The sequence below is a fragment of the Fukomys damarensis genome, unplaced genomic scaffold (genome assembly GCF_012274545.1).
Source record: "Fukomys damarensis isolate Sample0158 unplaced genomic scaffold, DMR_v1.0_HiC HiC_scaffold_4, whole genome shotgun sequence".
NCBI classification, from domain to species: domain Eukaryota; kingdom Metazoa; phylum Chordata; class Mammalia; order Rodentia; family Bathyergidae; genus Fukomys; species Fukomys damarensis.
In genome coordinates this window covers 9,410,934-9,438,213 of record NW_022900916.1, presented here as the reverse complement: position 1 = coordinate 9,438,213, position 27,280 = coordinate 9,410,934, and the positions used below count along the sequence as shown (strand labels likewise).

At 46.4% G+C, this 27,280-nt stretch overlaps 1 protein-coding gene across 3 annotated transcripts in view; it reads right to left on the bottom strand.

Annotated features, from left to right (window-relative positions):
- The window catches only part of Lhfpl3 (LHFPL tetraspan subfamily member 3), a 514,451-nt gene that overhangs the window by 35,355 nt on the left and 451,816 nt on the right, over positions 1-27,280 (bottom strand). The window contains exon 3 of one of the 3 annotated variants that reach the window (XM_010634017.2): positions 6,812-6,838. The exons of 1 other annotated variant lie outside the window; for it this stretch is intronic. In XM_010634017.2, coding sequence (XP_010632319.1) covers positions 6,822-6,838 — 17 coding nt within the window. In that variant the 3' untranslated portion in view covers positions 6,812-6,821. Of the gene's footprint in view, positions 1-6,811; positions 6,839-26,309; positions 26,468-27,280 lie in introns of those variants that run through there. One more of the 3 variants, XM_010634015.2, reaches the window with a different exon arrangement.

The following is a 27,280-nucleotide window of genomic DNA, read 5'->3' as shown; positions in this document are numbered from 1 at the left end:
AGGGAGACAACACTGGCTGACCTTTGCAAAGCCACCTCATCCTGGTCTGTTGTGCTTTTCCTGGCCCCCTCTCCAGCTGCTCCCACCTCTCCAACATCTTTTATTTCGGGTTAAAGTGGCCTTTGTGATGATCTCCTAGCCCCCTCTTTGAGACTAGCTTTCTCTCTGTGTCCCCCACGTCTGGTGTCTTTTTTTTTAAGGTGGGTATCCCAGCTGAGAACTTGGGGGTCAGAGGGAAAATTATTTTCTTCCCCTACAGTGCTCCTAAATACAAGTGTCTTTTTGTTTTATTTCTAGGTTTCTTTCATTTTTTTCCTTATCCACTGGGGGTCGGGTAAGACAGAAATTACCTACAGCCACATAATGGGAACCATTTTCTCCTTACAGGATCAGGATTTCACTTTGAAGACTGTGTAAGGACAAACATGATTATTTCCAAGTTAAGGCAGGACTAGCTACTAGACACAGTGGTAAATGAAATCTGTGCAAAAAGCAGGGAAAATTATCACAAAAGCTAATAAAATATAAAACCTTTGTCCCTATCTTTTCTAATGGTCTCTCACCTTGTCATGGAACTTTAAAATTAGCCATTATTGTCATTCTAAGCAAATGATACTACAAAATTTAAATGATTTGCACTGATTTTACTGTTCATCTTTGCAGCGTGCAGTGCCAGCTTTAAATGCAAATGTCAGATCATTTCATTCATTTGTGCAGTCCCCAGCATTGTAGAGTCTGAATTTAGTCCCTAGAGGGTACCTTGAGCTGCCAGAAAAGACCAACACAGGCAGCCTCGGGAGGGGTGGAAGGAGGAAGAGGAAGTTCCTCAGGCTCAAGGGAGCTGGCCGCGCACCGTCGTTGGGCACAGGGCTTTTAGGACCCTCACAGACTGTTCATGCACTCAGGCCCGATGGCGTCTCAGATTCCTGCTGGGCCAGTACATTGTCCCTGGTATGGCAGGCCTCGGAGAGCCTCCCCAACCCACAGCAGACAGGTACTGCCGAGGGCACTGCAGCCTCCACGGTGTGGGCCTGGATCGGCTTGCCCCTCTTGCCCACCATCCCCAAGACACATCGCAGCGCTGCCAGTCCTGGGCGGGGACAGCCTCTACTGTGCCCCACTCTGGAACGCTTCTGCATAGGTGCACCCACTGTGCTCCTCACCTGTCCCAGACCCCTGCTTGGGAAGGGAGAGGGAGGAGAGGCCAGGGAGGGCCCTGAGTTCCAGGGCAGGCGCGTGGCTGGGAACTCACCCCAGGGTGGCAGGAAGCAGACACATGACAGCCTGGGAGTCCCTCGAAGACCCTGTCCTCCAGTGTTCCACTGTCCCTTAGATTCACTGGGCTGTTTCTAATCCCAAGACTGGGGCTGCTGAGCACAGACCATGACTGTGGGGCCCCTGGGTGGGCACCCCGTGGACTCAGTGGGTCAGATGGTTTGGGGTGCAGGAGGAGGCTCAGGGCTTCATGTCCCACACCGGGTCCTTCTCAACCAGAATCACCCCACGTGAAGAATGGATCTGCTGGGCAGGGGGTTTAGCTCAGTGTTTCCGCTGCCTGCCTTACAAGAGCAAGGACCTGAGTTTGATCCCTGGTACCAAAAAAAACCCAAAAACAAAAACAAAAAAACCCCCAAAAGAATAGATCTGCTCTCTTCACCGCCACTTGCTTTCACTCTGACCTTTCCCCCTCCTGCTCCCCTCCCCTCCTCTCTGACTCTGACCTGCAGTGTGGGGACAGTGGCCGGTTCTGTGCTGTTTCTGGACACAGAGTAAGTTTAAAATTCAGTGTTTAACATTCCACACTGTGGCTTCTCCTTGGGTTTCCCTTTGCTGCTCTTCTCTTATCTTGAGAACCACTCAAGTGAGGGGAGATCTGTCCTTTACAGTGAATGGGGCGGCACCCTGTGGGCAGATGCGGGTGGCTTCAGCACAGTGCAGATGAGGCTCCTGGAGGTCGTGTGTGCGCGCGTGTGCGTGCGTGCGTGTGTGTGTGCGTGTGTGTGCGCGTGTGCGTTCTGGCTTTCAGGACTGTGAGGAGCCCAACAAGAAGGAAGAAGAGAAGAGGAAGGAAAAGAGCTGGTGAAAATCACAGAAGCACAGAAAGGTGGGAAATGGAGCATGGGAAAACGGGTAAGTGGTGGATGATGGAAAGAAGACAGAAGGGAAGGAAGGAAGAAGGGAGGAAGGAAGAAGGAGGAAAGAGAAAAGAAGGAAGACAGGAAGCTAGCTTTCTGCCTGCTCTGCTCAGATGATTCAAAAAATGGTTTGCATGTCTTGTCCAAACAATCTCTTTGCAGTGCTGGTGCCTGGGAAATTTGTGAGTCTCTTAATGGTAGGTGGCAAGGAGCATCAGTTCCCCCAGTCCTGTTAGAGTCTTGAAAATGTGACTCCGCACACAAGTCTCCATGGGGCACCTCCCAACAAATTAGTGCCTCAAGATACTGTGGGTGCCCTGCAGGCTGTTGGATGGTGGAGTGAAAGGGGGCAGAAGAGCCACGGTCAGTCTCTTCTGCAGCTCCCAGGAGGCCCAGAGCTGTGGTGAGAGCTGGAACTCTGCATCTACAAGGCTCTTCACAAATACAAACTTAATTTTCCAGAGTGACCAGAGCAATGGCCGTAAAAGCCAAGTGTATTTATTATGACCTTAAGCTTTGGAAACCGATTTTTCCTGGCGGCATTGCAACGTCTCCTCTTGGGTCTCACTGGGAAAGTACTACGGAGTCTCTGTGTCTGTCTGAGAAGGGAGAAGAAAGGGCGACTCACTGTCTGATGGACTCAAGGCCCAGAGAGCTTTGTCCCACACTCAGGCAATTCCCAGCCACAGGCTTCCTGTTCTCTCGGTAATACGTGTCTTTTTCCTAAGAAATACTTCATTTTTGGATTATGATAAGGCTCCTCTGAGATTTTCCTTGCAGAGGGAGCAAAACCATAATTTGTCAAAGGACCAGTATGATTCCATCCAAAGGCCTGGAGGATCTGACATGTGGAGATCTCTTCCTGACTGATGGGATATGGGAACAGTATTTATGCTGCTCCTGCCTGAGCAGGATTGGTCAGAATAGAGGACCCTCTTCATTAGAATCACCTACAACGATGATTAGAAAGCAGACCTTGGCACCCCTGCTGCAGAGCAACTAAAGGTCTGCAGAGGCCAAGTCAGAAACCACTTTTTAAGAAAGCTGGGAGTTGTTGCTTTGTATCTACTGCTATTTGAGAATCAGCGTTTAGAGCAGTGGTTCTCAAAACCACTCAGAGTCATCTGCAAGACGTACTAAACACAGATTCCCGAGTCTTCTCCCAGAGCATCTGATTCAGGAGCTCAAGGATTTGCATTTCTGACAAGCTCCTGGGTACTGCTACTGCTGGTGTGGGGCCACATTTGGAGAGCTGGTTTAGAACAATGAAAACAATTCAGTCTGCTGTCAGGGATAACCTACTTCCTGTGCCAAGAAAGCTCCGGTCAGACAGTGGAGGCTCCACTGGCTGAGTTTTGGGAGCTCTTCCTGAAGCCAGGAAAAGACATGAGAGGTTGGCCAATTTGAGGGCCTCTGGCAGATGCTAGAACTAAGCAGCAATAACTGGAAGCACAAAAGCAGGCTGTGACCTGATCACCATGGCTAACCAGGGAGAAACCCTCTGTGAAAGGACTGCAGGGCACATTCACATTGTGAGGACCTCGACTCCAGCTGATATTTCAGGGATCTCAGGTCACAGTTGCTTCCCTTCTATCAGGAAAGAATTTCAAGTTGAGGCCTCCACAGACCATGGCCACGCGTGGCTGTGGTTCAGGGGTGGTTCCCACAAGACTGCTTCCTGTCTTCCTGGGACACTTGCAGTCTCCAGTTTGGTCACTAGAGGTCTCAGCAGGACAACAATTACCTCAAGCCTTCAGGGAGCAGACCTGACTCAGGAGAAGCCTGAACAAGGCATCCCCAGCACCAACCCCAGGCTGGTTGCCCTGTTCAGGGGGTTCACTGGCAACGAGAGATGTAAATGAGGAGTTCATTCCCCACCTGCCTGCCCAGCAACCTCTGTGGTGTGACTGATTGGTCTTGTGTGGCCACTCAAGGAGGCCATTTTCCTCAAACAGGACTTCAGCTGCCACAGGAAGACTGGAAGCACCAGGCAATCGAGGTCACCAGAAGGACTCCCAAGGAAGCTGGGCATGGTGGTGCATGCCTGTAATCCCAGCATTTGGGAGGCTGAGGCAGGAGAATTGCTGTGAGTTCGAGACCAGCCCGGGCTACATAGTGAGTTTCAGGTCAGTCTCAACTACATAGTGAGACCCTGTCTCAAAAAACAAACAAACAAAAAAGAAGGAGGCCCAAGGCCCCTTTTCATAATCTCCAGCAGCTGCCCCCTCTGGATGACGTGGTCTATTGGTCTTTCTCAATTTTAAGTGACGTCTTATGCAAAGAGAACTTAATAATCCCTTTACACAGCCCATTCCTCACCAGATCTGCTGCCCCTAAGCCCCTTGCAGACCCAAAATTCCAGAGCCGAAATTCTATCCTGGTAATACTTTCAGAGGCCCGGGTCCTTGAAGGTCTGTACTTTGTCCAGGTGTATCAGCACCTGAGAAGTTCCCAGGAAATGACCCATCCCATGGTATTCCTCACTCCTCTGTCCTCACTCCCCATCCTGCTCCTCCTACCCACCTAGGAATCAGTGTGAGGCCCAGGGAAGGCTGCTGTGGGCGAGGGGGGACTCAGTGTATGGAAAAGCTCAAAAGGGCCAAAATGCTACATCCGGTGATGATGCTCTGCTTCCTCTAGAACATTCATCATAAAGATGTCACACATTTACCATGGAAAAGGAAAGCTCTGTGAAAATGATGCTGCATAGTTGGTGAATATCCGTGTTTCCATCATTTTGTGTAAACAAGGGGGGGTTTGCATCTCAAAACCATGCTGAAAGCTGGTGAATGTGGGTTTCTCTTCTTGCCTTATAGGCTTTCAAGTTATTCTCTGCCTGCCTGGGAGACTTCCTTGGCCTTGTTAACTTGGTTAGCAATTCACTGAAAACAACAAAACACAACCTTGTTCGCCTAGAGCTCTATTCAGTAGGATCTTGAGAAAGGGGAGAAGCAGAAGCAAGCCAGTTAATGCAAACTGCAGAAATCAGTGCATTGACAGGGCCAGACTGGAGCGGGCCACATCCCCCCGGGTGGCGTGGATCTGCATAAGGGGAGAGGCTTCTTCTTCTCCCTTCTACCTCCTGCCCTTGTCTTCTCCAGTTGGTGAGAGACTCTCAGGCCCCTGCTCCTCCAGGCTGTCCCCACAGGCACGGTCTGACTATAACTAGTTCTGTACTCTGGTAGTGCAAAATGAATACTGGTAGGAGGAACCCAGGGAACAGCCTACTGAGAATGAGAAAACTTGATACTTGTTTGTTTTTTTTTTTTTTTGCAGCACCAGAGACTGAACTCAGGACCTCGCACTTGCAAGGCAGGCGTGGTACAACTGAGCTGAATCTCAGGCCCCAAACTCCATACATTTTGAAGTCTGCTGTTCTGAAACTCATTTACAAAGGAATCGCATTAACTTCCTCCAGCTCACCCAGCTTTAGTGGCAGAGCCGGTACAGGACCGGGATCCCTCCCTTGGGATGGATCTATTAGACCTCTTCCCTTTCTTTACTTCTAGAAAGCTCTCCTGGTGGTGTCTCACCCTTCCGGGGAGAAAGGGCCAGGGACACACCACCCATTAGATGCTCGGATAGGCGGAGGACTGCGTCGTGGGCAAGTTGCTCTCCCTCCAGGCCTCAGTTATTCTCTCTAAATACGGGGTTGGGGTGAGGGATCTGCCCGTCAAGGATGCTGTGGCTGTGGAATCCTGTGAGTTCCCAACCCGTGGCTTGGGCAGCATTCAGTCACTTCCCCCGAGGGACCCTCAGGCTTCCATTTTTGTCATCTCTGACAATGGATGTGGAAAGCGCCCCCCCTCCAGGCTGCAGTGAGGCTGAGAATGCCAGGCAGCCCTACTTCTGAAGTCACTGCCAGCTGGGGAAGGAAGGCTGCATGGCAAGACAGGATTGCGTTTTAAATCTTCCAAGTATACACTTGGCCACACATATCTCCACCCAAGAGATTTATTCTGTAAATCGATTTTATCACCTATTAAATTCACTCAGTATGGAAATAGTTTGGACGGAAGCAAGGAACACCAAAAGGAGCTGTGTGTATTTATGCAGTGAAGGCTAATGTAGCCCATAACTGGCTTAACATCGGTTTTCCTTTCCCCTTCATGATGTGGGGTTTCCCCACACATACGTGTGTGTCCACCATAAAAATATGTACAGAGAGAAAATAAATAAGATCACTGCCTCTCTCCGTGGCTCATCTGAGCCCCCGTTACCTGGCACAACGTTCATAGAGAGCGTTCTCATACGGAGAAAGACAGCAAGAATCAGCTTAAACCCACGGCCCCAGAGAGCGCTGCGCAGCCAGGTACAGGTGCAGGACCAGGGCCTCCGCGGAGAGGTGCAGAAGCTGGTCCCACACTCGGGAGAGGACGGTGGGTGTCGGCGCTCCTTGGGCCCCCGGAGCCTTGTCAGGCCGGGCCAGGCCGACAGCCGCAGTGCCTGGGCTCTCACCCCCGTGCCGGGCACAGTGTGTGAGGGAAGCACAGATACAAAATCGGAAGCAAGAACACAGGATCCACGGCTGAGAAGAGGATGGTTCATGCGGCGCGAGTGCCAAGCGCAGAAAGCGGATGCGAGCCAGGAGCGAGCAGGCATGCGGGGCGAGGGGGCGGAAGCGCACACACGGCCCAGCCCCAGCAGCCGCGCGCCACGGTGTGGTCTCACACTACCTTAGTTGCCTTAAGCATTTCCATCGTCTGAGAGTGTGGCAGGGAAAAACAGAAGGGTTAAAGGTAAGTCAAGAGTTCACAGTGGGATGCAAATGTTCAAAACAACATCACTGTCGCCATTGCATTCGCTGGACGGGTGGGAACTGGCCTCGCCTGGCCGGGACACACCTGGCTCTGCCACTTGCTGGTAGGGACCCTGCCCGAGGCTCTTTTTTTCCTGTGCACCCATTTCCTCAGATGTAAAACAAATCTAACAACACTTACCTCGGCAGGCTGTGGGGAGCATGTAATGAATTAATTCGCACGAAATTAATACACACTCAGTTTTGCTCAGTACTCAGCATTGGCCAAGTGTTGGGTATGATTGTTGGTATTTTGATTATTTTTACCTTTGGTTTCTTTAAGCAATATCACTCAAGACTAGAGGAAAAAAATGTATAGAGAGCCAAGGACGCAGAGAGAACTTTTAACTAACTATTCAATAAGAAACGCATGGGTAGAGGAACAGTTCCCACCAGTCGTAATTCTCTGGGATCCTGGGGGATCCCAGAGCAACTCAGAAACTTTTGATGGCAGATAGGTAAATATGGATTGTACGCAAGCGGATGGATCAGGACCCTAGTGCCTGGCCACGCTGTGGACGGACCTCAGCTTGCGCCTCCTCCCCCTGCTTCTACACAGGCCTCGCGAAAGGCCGGAAAGGAGCGGGTCGGCGCAGGGGTGGACTGGCTCCCAGCTGGCTTTTCAAGTCTCGGATGGTGGCCTTCTGTCTCTGCTCTTTCCCAGAACCGTTCAGTCAGTTTGCCCTGTGAGGCAGGCGATCGTGGTCCAAGAAGAAAGAAGGGGAAGCTCGGCTGAGAGGAGCCAGCAGCGAAAAGCCCCAGGGTGACGTGGGTGTGACAGTCCCTTTGGGGCCCACCCTTGGAGCAGTGCCAGGAACTGGTTAGCTCTTTTTAAGTTTTGGTGGTACTGGGAATTGAACCCAGCATCATTGCATTGAGCCACGCTCCCTTGCTTTTTGTTTTGAGACGGGGTCTCTCTAAGTCGCTAAGCTGCCCAGAAAGGGCTCAAACTTGGAATGCTGGGACTACGGTGGCACCACCATACCCAGCTTGGTTCCTCACTTTCCCTCAGAGAGAACACGCTCTGCTTATATCTCGGTGATGCACTTGCACACGTTGGGTTTATTGCAGTGAGTCTTATTTAAATACGCGTGGCGATGCACGAGTCTCAAAGACAAAGCTAGAAATGCTTGGGTAGTGATTTGTCTCATCTTTCCCTTCCATGGACCCCCAATTTCTCTTTCTTCAGTAACTCTTACCCGAGTCTAATTCTGTAGCCTCTCATTTTCTACTTCCCATTTGGCCCTCTTGTTGTTTGTCTTTTATTTAAATTCTTAAAAATTATTTTTTTTGAGGGCCGGGATTTAGCTCAGTGGCTCTGCCACCTGTCTCGCAAGCACAAGAATCCGAGTTCGAACCCCGGCACCAAAAAAAAAAAAATTATTTTTTTGAGACAGGGTCTCACTATGTAGTTCAGGCTGGCCTTGAACTCGCTATGTAGCTCAGGCTGGCTTCAATCTTGTGGTGATCCTCTTGTCTCTGCCTTCTGAGTGCTAGGATTACAGGTGTGCACCACCGTACCCAGCATTTTTGTCTTTTGATCATAACCTAGGTCACATTTTTAAAAAAAAATTTGAGACAGGCTCACAAAGTTATTAAGTTGCCCAGGCTAAGCACGAACTTTCAGTCCTCCTGACTTGGCCTTTCAGAGTGCTGGGATTACAGGCTGTGCTACCACGCCTGACTTCTACATCCTTTCTTAGACATTACCTGCCCATGGGAGGTCTCAGGATAGAAGATCTAGGCCTCCTCTACGTTTCCTCACTTTTTCATTGACACGAATGTAGAGGCACAGCAACGCTCAACAAGCAGGCCACACATGAGAGGTCCGACAGGAGATTTTATTAGGGAAGGCAGGTTAGGGAGAGAGGAGAGAGGAGAGAGAAGAGAGTAGAGGAGAAGAACAAAGAAAGGAAGGTCCTTTGATTGGTTTTGGCCTGGGCTGTTGCTTACGTATGAGGAGTGGGCTACCTTTAACCTATCACAGGCCAGGTTGCCCTTTATGGGTTTGGTCCTCAGAAACTCAGGTTTAACCTCTCCGGACAGCTGTGGCCTTTGAGGGGGGTGCGGAGGGAAACTAAAGAAAAGAGCGTTGAGGTCATTGTAAGAGCCAAGAGAGTACAGCGATGGCGGTGTCAGGTCCCTAACAATGAACACTTGGGTTGGCTTTTTTCAGGGCATGAGCATTTGGATGAGGAAGCCTGATTATTTAATATTGAGTGCCAGAGTTCTTGTTTCAGTGAAAAATGAAGGTCGACACTGGAGGATTTCAGCTGGCAGACTGTGCAAGGGAACCTTAGAGAAGAAGGTGTCAGAGTCAGTTAAGTCCCCTTGTCAGGAAGAGGGGGACAGGCTGCCCCGGCAGTGAGGTGTCTGCCCCGAAACAGAAATGGCCACAAGGCTCAGCTTGGAGCCAGGGCATTGTCTCATGCAGGGGTTGTGTGTGTGTGTGGACATCTGAGTTGAGGAGACCCTTCTTTGAGCAAGGTTTGGCCTGGCTGGCCTTCTCACACCTGACTGCACCCCCGCCCCCACGGAATCTCCCAGCTGAGTCACTGCTGGTTGGGCTGCAGGTTCGGGGCTTGGCACTGGGCTTGGCTCTGGGCTTTTCCTTCTCAGCAGCCTCTCACTGTGTTGCCTGCAGCCTCCCCCACGCTTGGGAGGAGGGGTTAAGGCTGCAGTGATCACAGCTTCATTTGTCTGTCAGGGAAGCTGGATGCTTAAAGACGTAGCCTTACATCTTTGCAGTCACAGGTAGCGTTTCAAGGACAGAGATTACATTGCTCGGGCTCTGAAACACAGGGAGACACCTTGATTTGCTGCTAACCGCCCTTTTTGAAGGGATGCTATTTGTGTCATTAGGATGTTGCTCAGGCACAGGTACAAAGGGGAGAAAGAGATGGAGGATACTAGGGAAGCAAAGGGACTGGCAGCCAGAAAAAGTAGGTCTAATGAATTGATGTTTGCAGAAATGGTGACATTTAAACAGAATTATTAAGCAATTACCAAATTATGGCTAGGATGGAAAATACAAGACGATTTCAAAGGGAATCATTTCAAAGAAGTCATTATCTTGCTTTGGAGTTATTATCTTGAGTTATCATCTTGCATTTGGTTCCATATCAATTGAAGAAGGTCATTAATTAGACAGAAGGGGTAGAGGCAGTTATGCTTTTATTGCTGATGGGACCAGCAGTGACACTTTTGGGGGGTGGGAGGTCAGTGAGCCCATCAACCCCCAGGAGCGTCCGCAGGGCTGGAGCCCTGGGTGCAGCTCTGACAGCCTTAGCATCCTCACCTTGCACAAGGTGACGCTTGGTAAAGAGTTCATGGCATTCACTTCGCAGTTCTCTGAGTCCCAGTTCCCTGCCAAGGTGGTCAGAGCTGCACTCAGATGGAGGCCAAGTCCGACAGCCCACGCAAGAAAGAGGCAACAGGAGGATCCAGCGATCCATGCACACCCATGTTCCTAGCAGTGCAATTCGTGAGCCCCGTGTGCTCACCCCCAGGGAAATGGACGAAGACAATGTGGAATTTACACACAGTTGGGTACTGCTCTGCCCCGAAGAAGGGCAAGGCTGAGGCGGCTGTGGGAAAGTGGGTGCACCTGGAGACCACAATGTTAAGTGAGGTGAGTCAGGCATGCAAGCTTAAATATTGCATGGTTTATCCTACATGAGAAACCCAACATATAAATAAAGAGCAAAATAAAAGATAGGTAATAGGAAGTAGGGAGATCTTTTTCAGTCAGGAAGAGGATTAAGAGATGGAGGGAAGGAAAGGGAGGGAAAGAGATGAAAATAAAAGAATTGAAAGGAAAAAATGGAAATAGAGGCTTTGCAGATGGGAAGGGGACCAAGAGATGCAAGGAGCAGGGAGAAATGGGCGGGGAAGGGGTGAAAAAATATCAAGACGTGTTATGTCCGTGTACCAACTCTTCATAATAAGTGTAATCATCATGATGTATTGCAAACATGTACTAACAACCAGGAAAAAAAAAAAGAGAGAAAAAGTTCATTAGCTGAGTATAAGATAAAAGAAAAAAAGCCAAAACAATAGGTTCTCTCACCCGAGGAGAGGTTGGTGCCTGGGTAACCCTGAGAATATTTTTGTGTCCTGGGCTTGACTCATGATAGTGACCGACCTTGGAGAGAGGGAGGGAGGAGGGAGGGAAAGGGGGGCATGGAAGTTAATCGGGCACGCTGGGGGCTGGCTGTTGGTAGTTGGGAACAGTCAAGGCACCAGCTTTAACCACCTGAAAAGTGCATTGTAGGAGAGCTGAAGTCCTTATGGTGGGGAAGGAGGCAGCACAGGGAGGGGTAGAAAGAGGAGGCTGGGAAGGGCAGGGCGGGGAGCGTCTCCCCCTCGCTCTGCAAGGCAGTGGGCGAAGCCTCTCCTGCCCTCTCTGTCTCTCCTCTTGCTTTCCCTGGCATCAGGGATAGAGAAATTGTCTTGGGGTCTAACAACATCATAGGAGTGTGTGTGTGTCATCAACGAAGTGTAACTCTTTTGAGAGATTATAAAGTCTCTACTCTCTTCCTGTTTGACTTAATAAGAGAGAGAAAATGAAACCTGAGTTAGTTGTTGCAAAATTTATTTTAAAGACCCGTCTGGTTTAATTTTATGGCTTGCAAAATGAGACACTTGGAAGAGGAGAGGAGAGAGAGAGGACAGAGGAGGAGAGAGAGAGAGAGAGAGAGAGAGAGAGAGAGAGAGAGAGGGAGAGAGAGAAATACCAGAGAGATTCCCAGAAGAGGCAAAGAGGAGGTAAAAACGAAAGCTGTCCAGGAAGACATAGGGAAAAGGAGACATAAGACAATTTAGGGACAGCACATAAAGGCACCACAACACACACACATGTACAGCATGTAAAATACATGTGACTCCCTATCATCGTTTGGTCTCAATTTTCCACAATTTCTCCTAAAATTCTCTGTCGTGCAGTTCCAAGAACAGGCTCAGGTACGGACTTAATATCTTCATGGACTCCCCGATGGTGGAGCAGCTGACTTGAAGCAGGGCTTTGTGCAGAATGTGGCCTGAAGGCCATCGAGGGAGTCTCATTGTCAGATGCACAGTCAGGGCCCAGGACAAACCTCCTTCGGGTCCCTCTGAGGGCTGTCACCCTCAGACACAGGGATCATATGCCTGCCATGGACTTTGTCCATTCTTCCCTACAGAGAAGGTGGTTCTTATTTTCAGCGCATCCTCCGAACAGCCAACATTCTCTCATGCGGGTACAGTGTGTGTGGTTTGTGTGACCAACCCACAGCCAGGCCTTCTACCACATCTGCTCTGTTCAGAGTGCTCACTAAATGCAAGGCTCACTCTTTCTGCAGGGGATCCGTGAACAGGCTGAGAGTTCACTCAGTAAATAACATTATTTATAGTACTCAAAACATAACAAAGGACAGTTGTTATGGTTTCCTTTGATTTACTCAAACTTGCTGTCTCAGCCATTGGAAACTTTAGAAAAATCACCAAAATGTCCCTCTGAGTAAGTCTTTTTTTAATATCTGGGTGATTTTCTGTAAGCCCTGGGAGTTTGGGTTTTAGAGTTTAATTTCCCACTTCCTAGGCGGCACTGGATAATAGGTGGAATGCTGAGTGTTGACTGATTTTTCCTTCAAAAACTCACACCGTGTTCAGTGGTGAAAGGGAGCAATGAATAGCACAGGCATGAAATAAAGTCCTAATAAAAACGAGTTTCCATTGAGAGGCCCTTCAGGGAAGAAATATAGCTTAAGAAGAGGAGCATTTTTTAAAGCCATGAAACATATTAGGTAATATAGGTTGAGTATATATTATCAGAAAAGCTTGGGATCAGATTATGAAGTTTTTTGGATTAGAATATTTGTATTTCTGCAGTAAGATATCTTGGGATGGGATGCAAGTGTGAGCATGAAATTTATTTATAATTCATATATAATAGCCTGAAGGTAATTTACACACTTTTATTTTAAATTCACCTGTGTTTTGGTCAAAACTTCTCACATGACAACAGGTGTAGAATTTTCCACTGGTGGCACCACTTCAGTGCTCAAAAAAATGTCCGCATGTGGAGCATTTTGGATTAAGATCTTCAGATTAAGGCTGTTCAATCTGTAACGTATGAATGATATGATCAACCTGCCCTCTGAGCCTAGAGGGGGGTGATTTTCTTCATAAGCAAGCTAAGGGCAAAGTTAGGAAGCTGCTTAACTCCACTAATAAAATAAAACTCAAATGTGTGTGTGTGGTCACTCCCTGTGTGATCTGGGTCACTGATCTCCACATTTGAATGAACTATGGCTCTTTCAGAACCCTCTAGACCACTGACATCTTTCCTCAGCTTTCATCTGAGGGATATTTAATTAAGAAAGCTAGATCTTTTCATCTTCCCACTCCCTCCCTCCTTTCTCTTTCTCCTCCTCCCCGCCACCATCTCTTTTTCTTTTGGTATTAGGAACTGAACCCAGAGCCCGAGCTACATCCCCAGCTCTTTTTATTTTTTGTACTTTTCAGAAAGGATCTGGCTCAGCTGCTAAATTGCCCAGGCAGGGCTCAAACTTGTGATTCTACCATCTCAGCCTCTTAGAGTGCTGGGATTACAGATGTGAACCATCACAATGGGCTAAAAATCTTATTCTTTAAATATGATTTTTCCATAGAAAATTCTCACTGAACAAAGTCAAGTTCTATTTTTGTAATTGGCAAAGTAAAAAAACAAAACATTCTTAGTGAACCCAAAGACTCCCCAAGATTATGTCCTTGAAATCAAGACTGAGAAACTGTCCTAACTCAGAGTTCATCTCTGCTTGTTTCTCTGGGTCCATTAATGATTTTCTTCCCCATTTTTATCCTTTCTACTTGGCTCTTTCAGTCACTACCTCTCATAGAGAACAGACATTTTAGTGCACATTTTTTTTTGTGGTAGAGCCTGTGTCCTGTATTTCTGTTGCTTGCCACATCCTGGGTCACTTTGCGATTTTCTTAACATTTGCTTTACATGAAAATCAATGTAATCCTGCTTTTGTGGAGTGGAATTTTTAATGAAAATGTTAGTTTTATAAAAGAAAAGGACTCAAGTTTGGGATCTGCCAGATAGACAGCAGCAGCCACACCAGATTTTAGGAACGAGGTTCTGTCAGTTAAAATGCACCTTAAACTCCTTTCCTGGCCTTGTAGGTTAGTTAGGTTTCCTGTTTAACAATCTCACCAATTTAACACTGCCATCCTGTCTTCCCTCTGGAGTGACAGGTGGCTAAAAACACATGGAGTCTTTTCTCTGAAGGAGAATTTCTCTCCTTGACAGTCTCTCTCTTCTGTGTCTTGTGGACGGAGAGGAATTCACTGGAGTTCCCAGGGGAGAGTTCCTTCCCTGCCTACCTGCTTTCATGCGTGCCTGGGTCAGAATCCTCTTGTCCTTTAAGAACTCTTTCCTTTGTGGAAATGTAAGTGTGCTAGAATTTTTTCTTGGTCTTTATAGCATTGTTGCTGTTTTTGTTTTGGGCAGAATAGAAAGTGATTTTTAAAAAATGGAATGGACCCAGGCACCACATTATTTTGTTTAGAAGACATGAAAGGCTGTTTCTTTACACTAGCACTTTCTGAGATGGAAGGCACTAGCCACATGTGGCTATTTAACTTTAATGAAAAAGAAATAGAATTAAAAATTTGGTTCCTCCATCTCACTGGACAAATAAAATTTGCTCAAAAGCCACATTTATGGTGTGACATGAGACAGAGCAGACACAGAACACTTTCATCATTGTTCTATAGGATGGTACCCTGTAACATCTCTTCTACTGTAATAAACTTGAATGCGGTGTACAGTACTATTCTCTACAAGTTGGACTTTGGAAAAGATACAACAAAACATAAACGTGTCAGCTTCCGTCAAAAGCCAATTGCAAAGTGCAGAGGGTAATTATTTAATGAACATTACAGTTGGGACTCTGGTATCTTTATGTTCAAGTCAGCCACATGGAACCTTATCCCTCAATTCAGATTCCCAGGGATCAGTCTTCACTTAAGCAAGCACACAGATGCAGCTCACGTCGGAGCAGTGATTCTTCCTGATGGACGTGTTTGTGGGTTGTTGGGAACTTGTGCCAAACTAAACACCCTCTCCTGTGCAGAGGGCACTGGAACTAATTGGAGAGGTTGGATGTTGCATGGGGAGAGTCATAGTTTGACAAATCTCTTCCGGTTGCTCCCACATGCCTTTCTCATCCCTTTCCTCCATCTGAGAATAAAAAAGATGGCTAAATGCAGAAGGACAAGGTTAAGGTTAACCATCTATTTAGGTTAAGCACTTAAGTCCTTATACAGGTTAAGCAGTCATTACAGGGGCTGGATTTATAAGCAATTCTGCATCATATCCAAGCAGGGAAGGTGAGGTTAGCAAGGTTATATATGTAACCCAAAGTAGTATGGGTAAATATTGAAGTCAAATTAGCATTAAACATTTATTCACTCAGGAATCTCTTATTTAGCATTGAATAATGTCTATCAAACACTATGATCCAGGTCTGGTGTGGTAGCGCATGCCTGTAATCCCAGCATTCTGAGAGGCTGTGGCAGAGGATTGCAAGTTCCAGCCCAGAGGGCAAATTAATGACTAAATGAGACCCTGTCTCTAAACAAAAAAAGTAGAAAAGGGCTGGGGATGTTGCTCACTGTGAAGATCCCAGGTTAAATCCCCGGTACCACAAACAAAACAAAACAAAATAACAAGAACAACAAAAAGCCCCCAAACTTAACTAAAACAACAACAAAAAGCCCAAATCACTGTGTAGACTGTGGCAGCAAAATTCCTATGCGGGCTTAGGAGTCAGCCTGAGTTTAAATTTGCCATTTGGTATCTGTGTGCCCTTGGCCAAATTACTTAATATTCCCAAGGTTCAATCTCCTGTATTAAATTGGGGATAATCATGGGAATATTTTGAAGATTGAATATACAAGATATGTAGTAAAATTTAGCAACTACAGCATTATTAAAGAGTATACGGGGGCTGGGGATGTAGCTCAGCAGCAGAGCACTTGCCTCGTTTGAGAGGGAGAGAGAGAGAGAGAGGTGGGAGAGAGAATATGATAGTTTAGTGAGGAAGATTAAACCCACTTAAGAGCATTACTCCTCCCTTCAGAGAAGGCTGGTTCCAGTGAAGATGAAGGGTGCCACAGAAGTCAAAGGCATAGGCTCAATCCTGTTGTGATCTGATCAACTCTAGGGGTAGATTAGATGCCCCTGTCCCTGATCCTGCCACCTCAGAAACACGGACCACTAGGAATTAAGGGTGATGGCACACGGACAAATACGAAGGCTGAGAATGAGCTGGCAAGAAGTCATCCAAGCTCCTCCCTTTAAAGATGGGTAGACTAAGCTGCAGAGTTGAAACACTTTGGCAAGTTTTAAACACGGTTGGTGCTTTAAATGCAGTTGGTGGCAGGGCTGAGGGACTGAATGTTTTGTAATGGAACGGAAATCATCATCATCAACCTTAGTGTCACCGGGCTTTGGGATTATTTCCAACATTGTCAGAACCCAAACGCCAGACGAGGAACAGTTTTCATATGTCCTCAGGAGTAAATCTAGATTCTAGGATACATAGCTCCTAAGAGGAACTCTACAGACTAACGAGTGATCAGAGCCGAATGTCCTTGGCATGCAGCTTGTTGTACATCCCCAGAGCTGGCCTGGCTCATGGCTGGGTGGATCTTTCCGAAATATCAAAATGGCCAGGGAGCACAGTGAACTCATGAAAAATGGTGTCAGACTGTGGGACCCAAGGTCCCTGTTCTCCAGATTCTTGATACTCTATGATTGCTCGTCAATTTTCTTGGAAGATGGACACCTCTCACCCACTAGTGCTGTTATCTTGTCACTTCCTAAAAGTATGAGTGGTGAAAGAACTGGAAGAATCATAGGCTTTTCACATTAGCGTGTAGCGACCCCTTGACTGTGTGAACCCTTCTTCCTGTGTGGCTGTGTTGATGGCTGCTTCCAAAGACAGGATGGGCCTCAGCAGGGGGCCAGCATGCCCAGTGCCAGCACAAGACAGGGACCAGACTGCAGGGAGTGCCTCTAAAAACCGGAGCAGAGAATGCCACCCCGTCCACAGACCTCTCATGGTTCCCACCACCAGTAGAGCGACATCCAAATCCTGGTCCTGGTCCTGGTCCTGGTCCGCCAGGCTTTCACACCCTCTCCCTCAGCTCACCACCAGGTCTATTCATCCTGGCCTTCTTCCTGCCTTGCTCTTCCCTCTACCTGGGATTCTTCCTTTCTGATGCTTGCCAGGCCCATTTCCCCACATTCTAGCCGAGTGGGAGTTCCTCGGGGCCGTCCCTCTGACTACAGCCTAGCTCAGGGACTTGGTCACCTTCCAGCATATTATCCAGCTAGAAATTCTCGGCTCAGCCCTTTTTATCCTTTAATATTTTCTTGCTATGTAAGTTTATTTATTGTCTGATTCCCCCTGTTGGAAAACAAACTTCAAGAGAGCAGGGATTTTGTCTACTTTGTTTACCATTTCTTGGCATGGTGCCCGTAAGTATTTACTGAATGAAGCGTGAGTGCCAGTCCAGCTTCACGGCTCATCCATGTTGCTGGGCGCACTTGTGTCTGTGCAGGATCTCATGGCTCTGGATGGCACCTGCCCAGAGCACAGTGTGGGGCGCCATGGAAAAAGTCACATTTACTAGCAGAACACACAGCAAAAATTGGTTAATTAAACAATATTTTATGAGTAGTCGCTCTGTGTCGGATCCTTAAGTGTGTTTTTTTTTGGGGGGGCAGGAGATTAACTCACTTAATCTCAAGAAACCAATTGAATAGGCATTATCATCATTCTCATTAGTGAGGAATTAGCTGGACTTGCCATCTTGGTCCTTCCTGCTCAGCCACACCCCAGTGGTGTCTAATCAGCCTAAATAGATGATTTTGAAAAGTAAATGATGTTACAGAATATTGGTCAAGGACCAGGGATTTAGCTCAGTGGTTCTAACACCTGCCTCACAAGTGCAAGGACTTGATCCCCAGTACAATAAAAAAAAAAAAAAAAAAAAAAAAAAAAAAGAATATTGGTCAGGCACCACTGAACCCCAAGAATAGCCAGGAAATACAGGTGAGAGAAGCGATGATTAAGAAGGTTCTAGAGGCTTCTGGACAGATTCCAGAGCTAGGAGAACCTTCCTGATCGAGTTACTCTAACATCTAGTTGACCTTTTCATCAAGTGGAAGCAGTGAACAGAAAGATCCTATGATGAGATTTAAGCTGTGGCTGGGAGAGAGCTTTGTGAGGTAGATGAAAGAGTACCCTGAGAATGAGCAGAGCACAAGAAATGCTTTAGGACTCAATTTTCCAGGTTAAATATGCTTTGCAAGAGTATTACACTGTGACACATTCAGACAGAATGAACACTGGTTGTGAGAAAACTCTCCTTTGAGGTATGCACTCAAGCTCTGTAAATTAAAGTCCCTGAATGTGTATTTGGTCTCATAGTTTCCTGTTTTCTTTATGTTCAATGGAGGGTGTAATGCTATGGGTGTTAATATTCCCTGATAGAATGACAGACATTACAGCCAGCATTAGATTTTCCACCATAAAGGGGCTAGTGCTGCATCTAAAACACTCAGTGTTCCAAACCCAGCATTCAAATCTATTGTCCCCATCAAGCCCTTTTACTAGAACTGAAAATAACAAAGGATAAGGCTGATTTCTGTGAGTTTCATTTCATTTCAAAGCTTTCTCTCTGTTCCAGTTTAACTTTCATGGCTATACACTGAAATGGCAAAAGACAGAAAAATAGGTGAGGCAGGGGGGCAGGAAAATTTACATAGTACTAATATCATTTAGCTCCAAATGACTGAAGGGCTAATCAGGGAGAGGGACTGGAGAGTGGCTATCGTGTAGCAGGCAGTTAATAACACCTGAAAGGCAGGTGTTATTAATCCTCCTTCCACGGATGAAGACAGCGACTCCAAACGGTGTCAATCAATTAAGCAAAGTCGCCTAACTGATAGGGAGTTGTGTGGATTTGGTGGGGATTCAAATTCAGATCTAGCTGCTCTGGATACTATATCTAGAATCTCATCTTTGTCTCGAAGCATCTTTTTCTGATGTATTTAAGGTGCTTGATGAAACATTACTCCATTTATCTCCACAATCTTTTTTTGTTAAGCAGGGAAACCCTCACTGTATCTTTATTTTTCAAACAAGAAAACTGCTAGAGGGAGCTATCAGAGAACCTGGAAATCTTAAGGGGCTGCCTGGTGACTTGGTGTAATAAGGGTGGGATTGTAAGAGAAGAAGGGGTAAGCAGGGGTGGACATGAGTTCCTTTCTCTTATCTGTCACAGGACATGGTTACACCTAAATTGAAATAGAGCTGCAGGCTCTAAATGCTGCTTCTTACTTGGTCTTTTAAGATTTTTTGTTTTTTCTGCAAAAGAAACAAGCTCAGTTTTCCTTAAGAAAAGAAAATGCTCTCGAGTACACAAAAGTTTTGAGTACATAACTACTTTCTCTCCAAGTTCTCTATACATAAGTTGGAACTGCCTGAATTGAATTTCCCAGCAGTCAGGAGAATGAAGAACTGCATAAACTGCACTTTCATCGAAAGCATCTTGAGTTAATTTCAGTATCACGTTATGCATGGGTAATATATATTTTTATTAAGACTAAAAGTACAACTTGATGACCTGTTATTTTGATTAAAAGAGCTTAGAATAAGAATATAATTTTAATTTTATATCTGAATTATAGGAGTTTTTTTCTAATACCTTTCCAAGATAGTCACCGTGTTATTCGTTGTTCAATCAAGTCAGTTTTGAGAGTGAAAGTGGACACTGTTAATAATTACATTAAGTCTTTAGACTGTCTTAGGTAAATCAAGATGAACACACAACCTATCCAAAGCAAACCCATTCTTCTCCTATATGTCCCATGAGAAGGCCAGCGATCCATGACTTTAAAGACCCTCTAGCACCCTCCACTGCAGAAGTGGGTCTTTTATCTTATTTTATTTTTTCGGTTCTCTTCCTTTATGTTTCACTAGACCCCTATGAGAGTGACCTGTCTTATGATGTTCTCAATTTTGACTTCCTCTCTGCCTTGGGAGCGAGGGCTGGACCCAAGTCCTGGGATCAAGATTGAGCCATGCCACAGTCTGAGCCTCGAAAGTATGGCCTCTGGACTCATTTTCTCCTCTTACCTTCCCACTTATGTCATTTGTCTGGTGGCTTCTTCAGCTGCTCTGGGCTTGGAGAAGGGGAGGGGAATCTTCACTTCACAGCAGCATGGCTGGAGAACAGGGAGGCCAGCTGGCCCTGCTTCTCATAGGAGGCCTGGTCTCCCTGCCCTCTGGGAAGGGTTGCTAAAGCCAGTGTTTCCTGAGTGCAAGTGCTGTAGCCCTGGAACACTGCTCCTTTATGTGCTGCCACATCAAGCACCACTGCTCCTTTTCTGGAAGGGCTGTTGGCATCTGCATCTCTTGGTTTCAGACAAAAGGGCAGAGGAGGGGGCCAGGCTGGAGATCGTGCCTTCTTTGCTTGCTGGGGCAGGGATGCTCCTTTCCCATTATGTGAGCTTGTCTTCTTGGCCATTTTGCCTGCTGATGCAGTGAGCTGCTGGTTCCCTCCTGCTGGGCCAGGGAACTTGAGGGTGTGGAGTTTGGGACCCAGGAGCCCTGCCTCTCTGCTATGAGAGCATCAGAGCTAAAGAAGATGAGCTGAGTCTTTTAGATCATCTCAGACAGAGACCGGCGGCTGTCTCAGAGCCTTCGTTGTCTCCAGGGCTAATTTAGGAGACAGCCATGGAAGGAATGAGCTGCAAAGGGAGTCCAAACTAGAGCACTGATGGCCTTCTCTGTTTTTCCTTGATCTGGCTGAAGAAGAGTGTTCAGGACTTGTGACAATAAAGGCTCTATGGACAGTCAGTGTGGGGCTGAGATGATCTGATGAGCACAGGACAGCTGTTTTCAAATTGGTCAAGACTTGCCCAGAAGAGGGCCTAACCTCTCTTCTGAGATCTCCAAAGGGTAGTGGAGGCCTCTGAGATCCAAAGATGGATTAGGCTTTCTGGGAGAGTCTGTGTAATGAGACAGGCCATGCATTTCCAAGATAGCATGCAGAATGAATCCGGTCATAACAACTATTGTTCTTCATGTATTCTATGTGTTGCTGGTAGGTGTGTTGCATACTACTGGGAAGACTGCTCATTAATTACCCACTATCACATCCTCCCCTCTTTGGCTTTCCCTCTGGTGTTGGGGGTAGCAATGTATCCAGCTAAAGTCCTAACTTTTCTAGCTCCTCTTGAAGAGAGGTATAAATAAAAGTCGTAGGGTGAGACATCTAGGAGAACTTCTCAGAGGGTGTTCACTCAGGGGAGGAAAACTTGTTTTTGTCTTTCCCTCTTCTTTCTTTTCACTTTTTAATTTTTTTTCTCCTCATTGAGTTTATTGGTACATTTTAGATACAGTACATTAGGTGTGTTGCATACTACTGGGAAGACTGCTCATTAATTACCCACTATCACATCCTCCCCTCTTTGGCTTTCCCTCTGGTGTTGGGGGTAGCAATGTATCCAGCTAAAGTCCTAACTTTTCTAGCTCCTCTTGAAGAGAGGTATAAATAAAAGTCGTAGGGTGAGACATCTAGGAGAACTTCTCAGAGGGTGTTCACTCAGGGGAGGAAAACTTGTTTTTGTCTTTCCCTCTTCTTTCTTTTCACTTTTTAATTTTTTTTCTCCTCATTGAGTTTATTGGTACATTTTAGGCATACAGTACAGTTACATTCATCATTGGGATCTTGCATCTTTACATGACAGATCTTGGTTCTCATTTTTTCCCCTTGTCCCTGCCCTCCTTTCACCCCCTCCTCCCCTCCCCATTTATAAACATTTTATTTCCATTTTTTCATTTTCTCCGATTTTTTTTCTTTCCCTTATTACCTTTCCCCTACCCTTCCCACTTTCCCTACATCTTTAGCCCTTTTCTTCCGATTTCACATTGTCAATTATCTCATTAGGACCTTATGTACTATTGTAGTTTATTCACACCAGAGTTTCCCTCTTCTTTCTGTCTGAAATGCAAGTGTGAAGGTTGGGTCTGCTGCAACCATTTTTTTTTTTTGTACGGGAGATTGAACTCAGGACCTTGTGCTTTCGAGCCAGGCAGTACCACTGAGCTAAATCCCCGGCCCTACTGCAGCCATTTTATAATTATAAGGTAATCTTAAGAATGGGAGCCACACACAAAGGATAGTATAGCAAAACAAAGAGGGAAACTTATCCTGATGTTGACTGGCCCTAACTTGTTACTGTTAGATCTTATGTTATGTGACTGAAACTCAACCTTGACCATGTTTAAGACCTTTATATTTGTATTTTTCTTTTTTGTATATTGCTGACTCAATCCTGAAACACACACATTGTTTTATTTAATCCTCCCATATGGAACAGGAAGCAGGATCTCCAACAAGTTCAGTCATTTTCTCAAGGTCAGAGAACTAGAAAGTGACAGAGCTAACACTCGATCCCAGGTCAGTGTGACTCTGAGTCCGTTATCTCTCATGTTGCTTCTATCTGCAAGAGCAGCTGAAATATGGCGGCAAATTCCGTCTGAATCCTTGTATATAGTGCTCGTTCTGTCCAGATATGCTTCATTCCATCAACTCTCTATTCCCATGTCTTATCGAAGCTCTCGTGAGTGGAGAGGTAAAGTGTCTATTGAGTCCTTCTGACCTCAGTCCCAGTTCTTTCGACGGTGCCCTCCCCTATTCATATACGCCCACTTGCACAGAATAATCTGGATACCACCTGAGTCACACAATGTAGCTTGAATAACTCAGAGAAAGCAAGTCACGAGCCGGGGCCTGGCCTGTGTTTCCCAAGCCCCTAAATCTTGTGTGAATGGTTTATTAGTCATCTCTCCCTCTCTCTCTCTCTCTCTCTCTCTCTCTCTCTCTCTCCCCCTCCCTCTCCCCTCAGCTTAGTTGTCACATCAGCAATTGTGGAGATGATTTACAGATTGTACTGTGCACTCTTTGAGATGGAGTGAAAAACTGAAAGGCTTAAGTCCAGCCCATTCATTCACGGATACATTCAAGATCAAATTAATTTTAAAGCACTTATGGGCCATTTCATGTTTCTGAGTTTGGCTTTACAAATCTAGGGTGATCTTTACAGCATAATATCTATTTCAAGCTAAAGCTATTACAAACTTGGAAATATAATTTTTTACTATAAAGTGTTCTGGGATTAAATGGGCCATAGGATGGAAATGGAAACTCAGAATGGAGCGATCCTAAAGTGCTCAATACATTAAATGCAACCTATCATCTGGAGGCAATTAACCCAAAGGACTTGGAGTCACAGAATGTTGTAGTTTGAAGCCCTAGGAGATCAGCTAGTCCAGCCTTTGCAGTTTAGAGATGGAAAAACTGAGGCCTAGTGCAGTTAAGTGGCTGTCATTGGGTTGCAAAGACCATGAAGGCAGGACTGGGCCTTCCCCATGTCCCACAGCATGTGCCACATGGATGTCCTACAGGATCACCATCACGCATCATCTACTGCTATGGGGTGCAATTCTACTGTGGGACATGGCTGAGACCTCTTCTTCATGCAGTCTGTGGCTCTGGAGGTCTGGGACTCCCAGTCACTTTGGTTTTGTGTTCTTCACAGAGTGTAGCGCCAAGCCAGGTGCATGGTGGAGACTCAGAGAGCCCTTGTCGGGAGAATAAACAATGAAGATGAAGCAACCTGTAGGCCTCAATCCATTTGCTTTTTCCTGGCCTTTACTTTGACCTTCCCACCCATGTCCATGCTCTCTGGGTTCACTTTCTGCTGAAGACCCTAGTTATTCTATCCCATCTATGTTCCCCCAAGCTGAAACGGCTCACTTGGTTTTGGGGTGCCACAAAAGGGTTTACTGACAGGCTTCTGTGCGAAACTGTGACTTAGAAAAAGTCACTCCTTTCTTTGAGGCACAGTGGTCCTTGACCAGGAGAAAGTGTAGCTTTCAGGAGACACCGCACAATGACTGGAGACATTCTGGGCTATTACAACTGATCACGGCTTCTAGTGGGTAATGGCCAGGGATGTTGCTAAATATCCTACAGTGTGTAGGAAAGCTTCCACCCCCACCCCCAAAACTTAACTGGTCCCAAACGTCAACAGTAGTGAGTGTGAAAAACTTGGCAGTGGGAAGAAAATTTTCAGACTTAGGCTAGGATAAAATCCCAGCGACTCTGTTAATACTTGATAACCATTTTAGAAGTTAGCACTTCCTACATCAAATATCTGCTTGGACCAAGACTGAATACTGCTGGATAATTTGTATTTAGAAACAACTCGAATCACTAGCGTTGTCAACAGCTTTGTGTTTTTCACTTTTGTGAGAGCCCCTTCAGATGAAAGTCACTGTGGAACACAGCATGAGAGCCCTGCTATTGAAGTCAGGTTCAGTCACTTAAGTCTCTCAGGGAACTCCCTTAGAAGGATGGAGCTCCACATCCAGTCTACACTGGGTATGCACTACTGCAAGACCCTCCCCTCTCACTCTTCCTTTGGGTAACACTGTCACCAAATTCCAAGTTAGGGCTCTCAGGCTTCACTAATTTCTCTCCCTGCCGTTGATATATGCAGGCTGTTATCATCTCCACCCTACAATCAGGGAAGCTAAGTAGCTCTCTAACACTCTTGGTAAATTTACCATCCTTTGATTACAGTACTTAATTTGTGTTTGCAAAGTGCTTCACCTATATTCTTATTTGGGCAATTTATTGTATCTAAATGAGGTTTCACTCGGAGCTGGGAGAACTGGTGATCTCATTCATTTCTCTGGGAACTCCTGCTTTTTGAACTCTAGAAGCTTTGGCTCTCTGCCTGGTTGGGCCTATGAACCCAGCAGAACAAGATCAGAAAGCAGCATAGTGAGATGGTCACACTGCAGATTATAGCAGATCCCTGCAACTCGGCCACCTCGCTCATGCACAGCACGTGGGATGCCTTTGAGTCCAGTTGTCTTCCAGAACCTCTGGGCGCACACAGGTCTACTTCCTGGGACTTGAAGATTTGATTCCATCTGAAGAGTAGCAGAGATAGTAAATGTACTTGAGGGATAATTCAGGATTTCATTTCAAACTCAAGAGAATATTCCGCCCGTCAGCCCTCACTGCAGAGTAAATCTATATTAAATTGTCTCTTGCCCACAGCAGCAAGAGTTTCTGGGTTGTCATTCCTCCTTTTCCTGGGTTGTCATTCAGGCTCCTACTCCTCAGCCAAGGCAGCCTGCTTGCCAGGGAGGAGGCTTCCTGGGGGCCTGTGTTGCTCCGGGTGATCCACAGAACCCCAGAGTCGGGGGACTCTCAGGCAGCCCTCACCGCTTCACCGTCACAGATGTTTGCTGAAACTCAGAGGGTGGATTTTTCTGTCAGTCACTTCCTGTCATATTTACTCAAATACTGAATACGCCATGAGGGCATTTTTTTTAAAGGCAGAAAATAAGCAATAAAGATTGGATTAATTGTGATGCTCGAAGATTTTATTTTGTAAATATGCAGTGCAGGGTTAAGGTTGGGAGGCACAGCTTTCCCAGGGGAAGGAGAGGCAGTGTTCAAGTTTAAGGAGAAACACTTGGGGGTGTCTGTCTAGGCTCCTGTCTGGAGCCAGATTCTGGAGAAGCTTAAAATCAATGTCGGGGCAAGCTGAGAAGTTAACTGGATTTGCTTTCCATGGCAGTGGGCTTTTCCCAAAGGAACAGAGGGCAATTCTGGCCTCTTCTGGAGAGGGTACAGCCAGGGCCTTGTCACCTAAGAGTCCCTGCTTCTTTGGTCTGGGAAGGAGTCCAGGAGTCTCCTCCGAGTCTGTGACCACTGAAGCAGCGAGGTCAGACTGACTGAGAGTGAGGCAGTGTCTCACTAGAGGGACAAGTGGGCTGTACCTGATAATGGGAGGGTGCTGGTGTCGAAGGTCCGCACATGCTGAGCCTTTGTTCAGAAACCAAAGACAGCTGGGTACAAGGTAAACTTCCTGGGAGCCTTGGCAAAGATGCCTGGAAACACCAACTCCTTTGCCTCTGAGTTTTGCCATGGGCTCCAGCCTCAATCCAGACCCCTGCCAATAGCTTCTGCTTCTGGCTTGATAAGGCACGGTTGGCGTGGGAAAAATGCGTCCTGGTCACGCAGCTCACATCTCTCTGAGTATCTTCCTCTTCCTGACGAAAACTCAGAGAAGCATTTCATCTGCTCAGAGGCTGAGCAGAAGCGCTGGCACTTTAATCTGGAGCTATGGTGTGTTATTAGCACTCTGCTCACGCTTCCATTCATTTGCTTTTCTTGCAGAAGCTGCCCAGACAATTTTTTTTTTCACCAAGAATAATAAATGGGTTTGGTGTTGCGCGCTCTTGTTTTTTGCACGGTCTGTGAACACACTCTCATTTCCCGGTTCTCAGATATAACACGTCCAGATGTGTATAAGTGAGGATGTGTAAACGTCCTGATGAGCTCAATTTTCCTGGAGAGAATTCTGCCATAATGTGCAACGCAGAGTCTAAATTGTGAAACACAGAAAAACAGAACAGAGATGGAGCTTTCTTATAAAAAAGAAGTCACAGTCAGCTCATTTTGTACACTGCTTTGATCTGCGTTTCCCCTTCCATCAGGCACCTGGTGACAGGAGGGACCACTGTGGCAGCCAAAGCTTCGCCATAGCCATGTGTGTCGCTGTAATTCTTGAAATTGTTTCTTGGGAAACTGACCATGTGCCTTCAAAAGTAGAGAGTGTGGTGATGAATCTGTAAACATGCCACGAATCCAGATCAAAGTATGCAAATATCAGCGAGGCCCAAGAAAAAGCTACTGGAACCCTGAATGGTAGCGATTCCTTTCCCGCTAAGGGTTTTCTGCTAAATATCAATTAAAATGACTAATCTGGCTGCTGTGATGTGGGCTCTTAGCGCTGAGGTAAAATACTTGGTATTATAAAAATGATACAATTGTTGCTTTTTATGAGAGAAGAAAGGAAAGGCACAGGCTTCCTACTGCAAAGACTTTCCCCCTGGGATACTGAGAAATCATCCAGAAGCAAGGGGCAGAGTCTGTGTGTGAAATCACAGTGGAGGTTCCCGTGTAAGGCTGAACGTGAGCGGTTGAAAGAACAGCATTTTCTTTTCCAGATCTAAATGTGCAGGAAGAATGTACTCTTTTGGAGATGGACAGAGGACAGCAGAAGATGTTTGCGTGGAACTGAACCGTGCGAGCCCTGGTGTGCTGCTAGTGGTGATATGTTAATTGCAAAGGTTGTAAATGGGAACCATCTGCTCCAGAATTATTATTAGAAATGCAAGCACATTCCCTATCATTC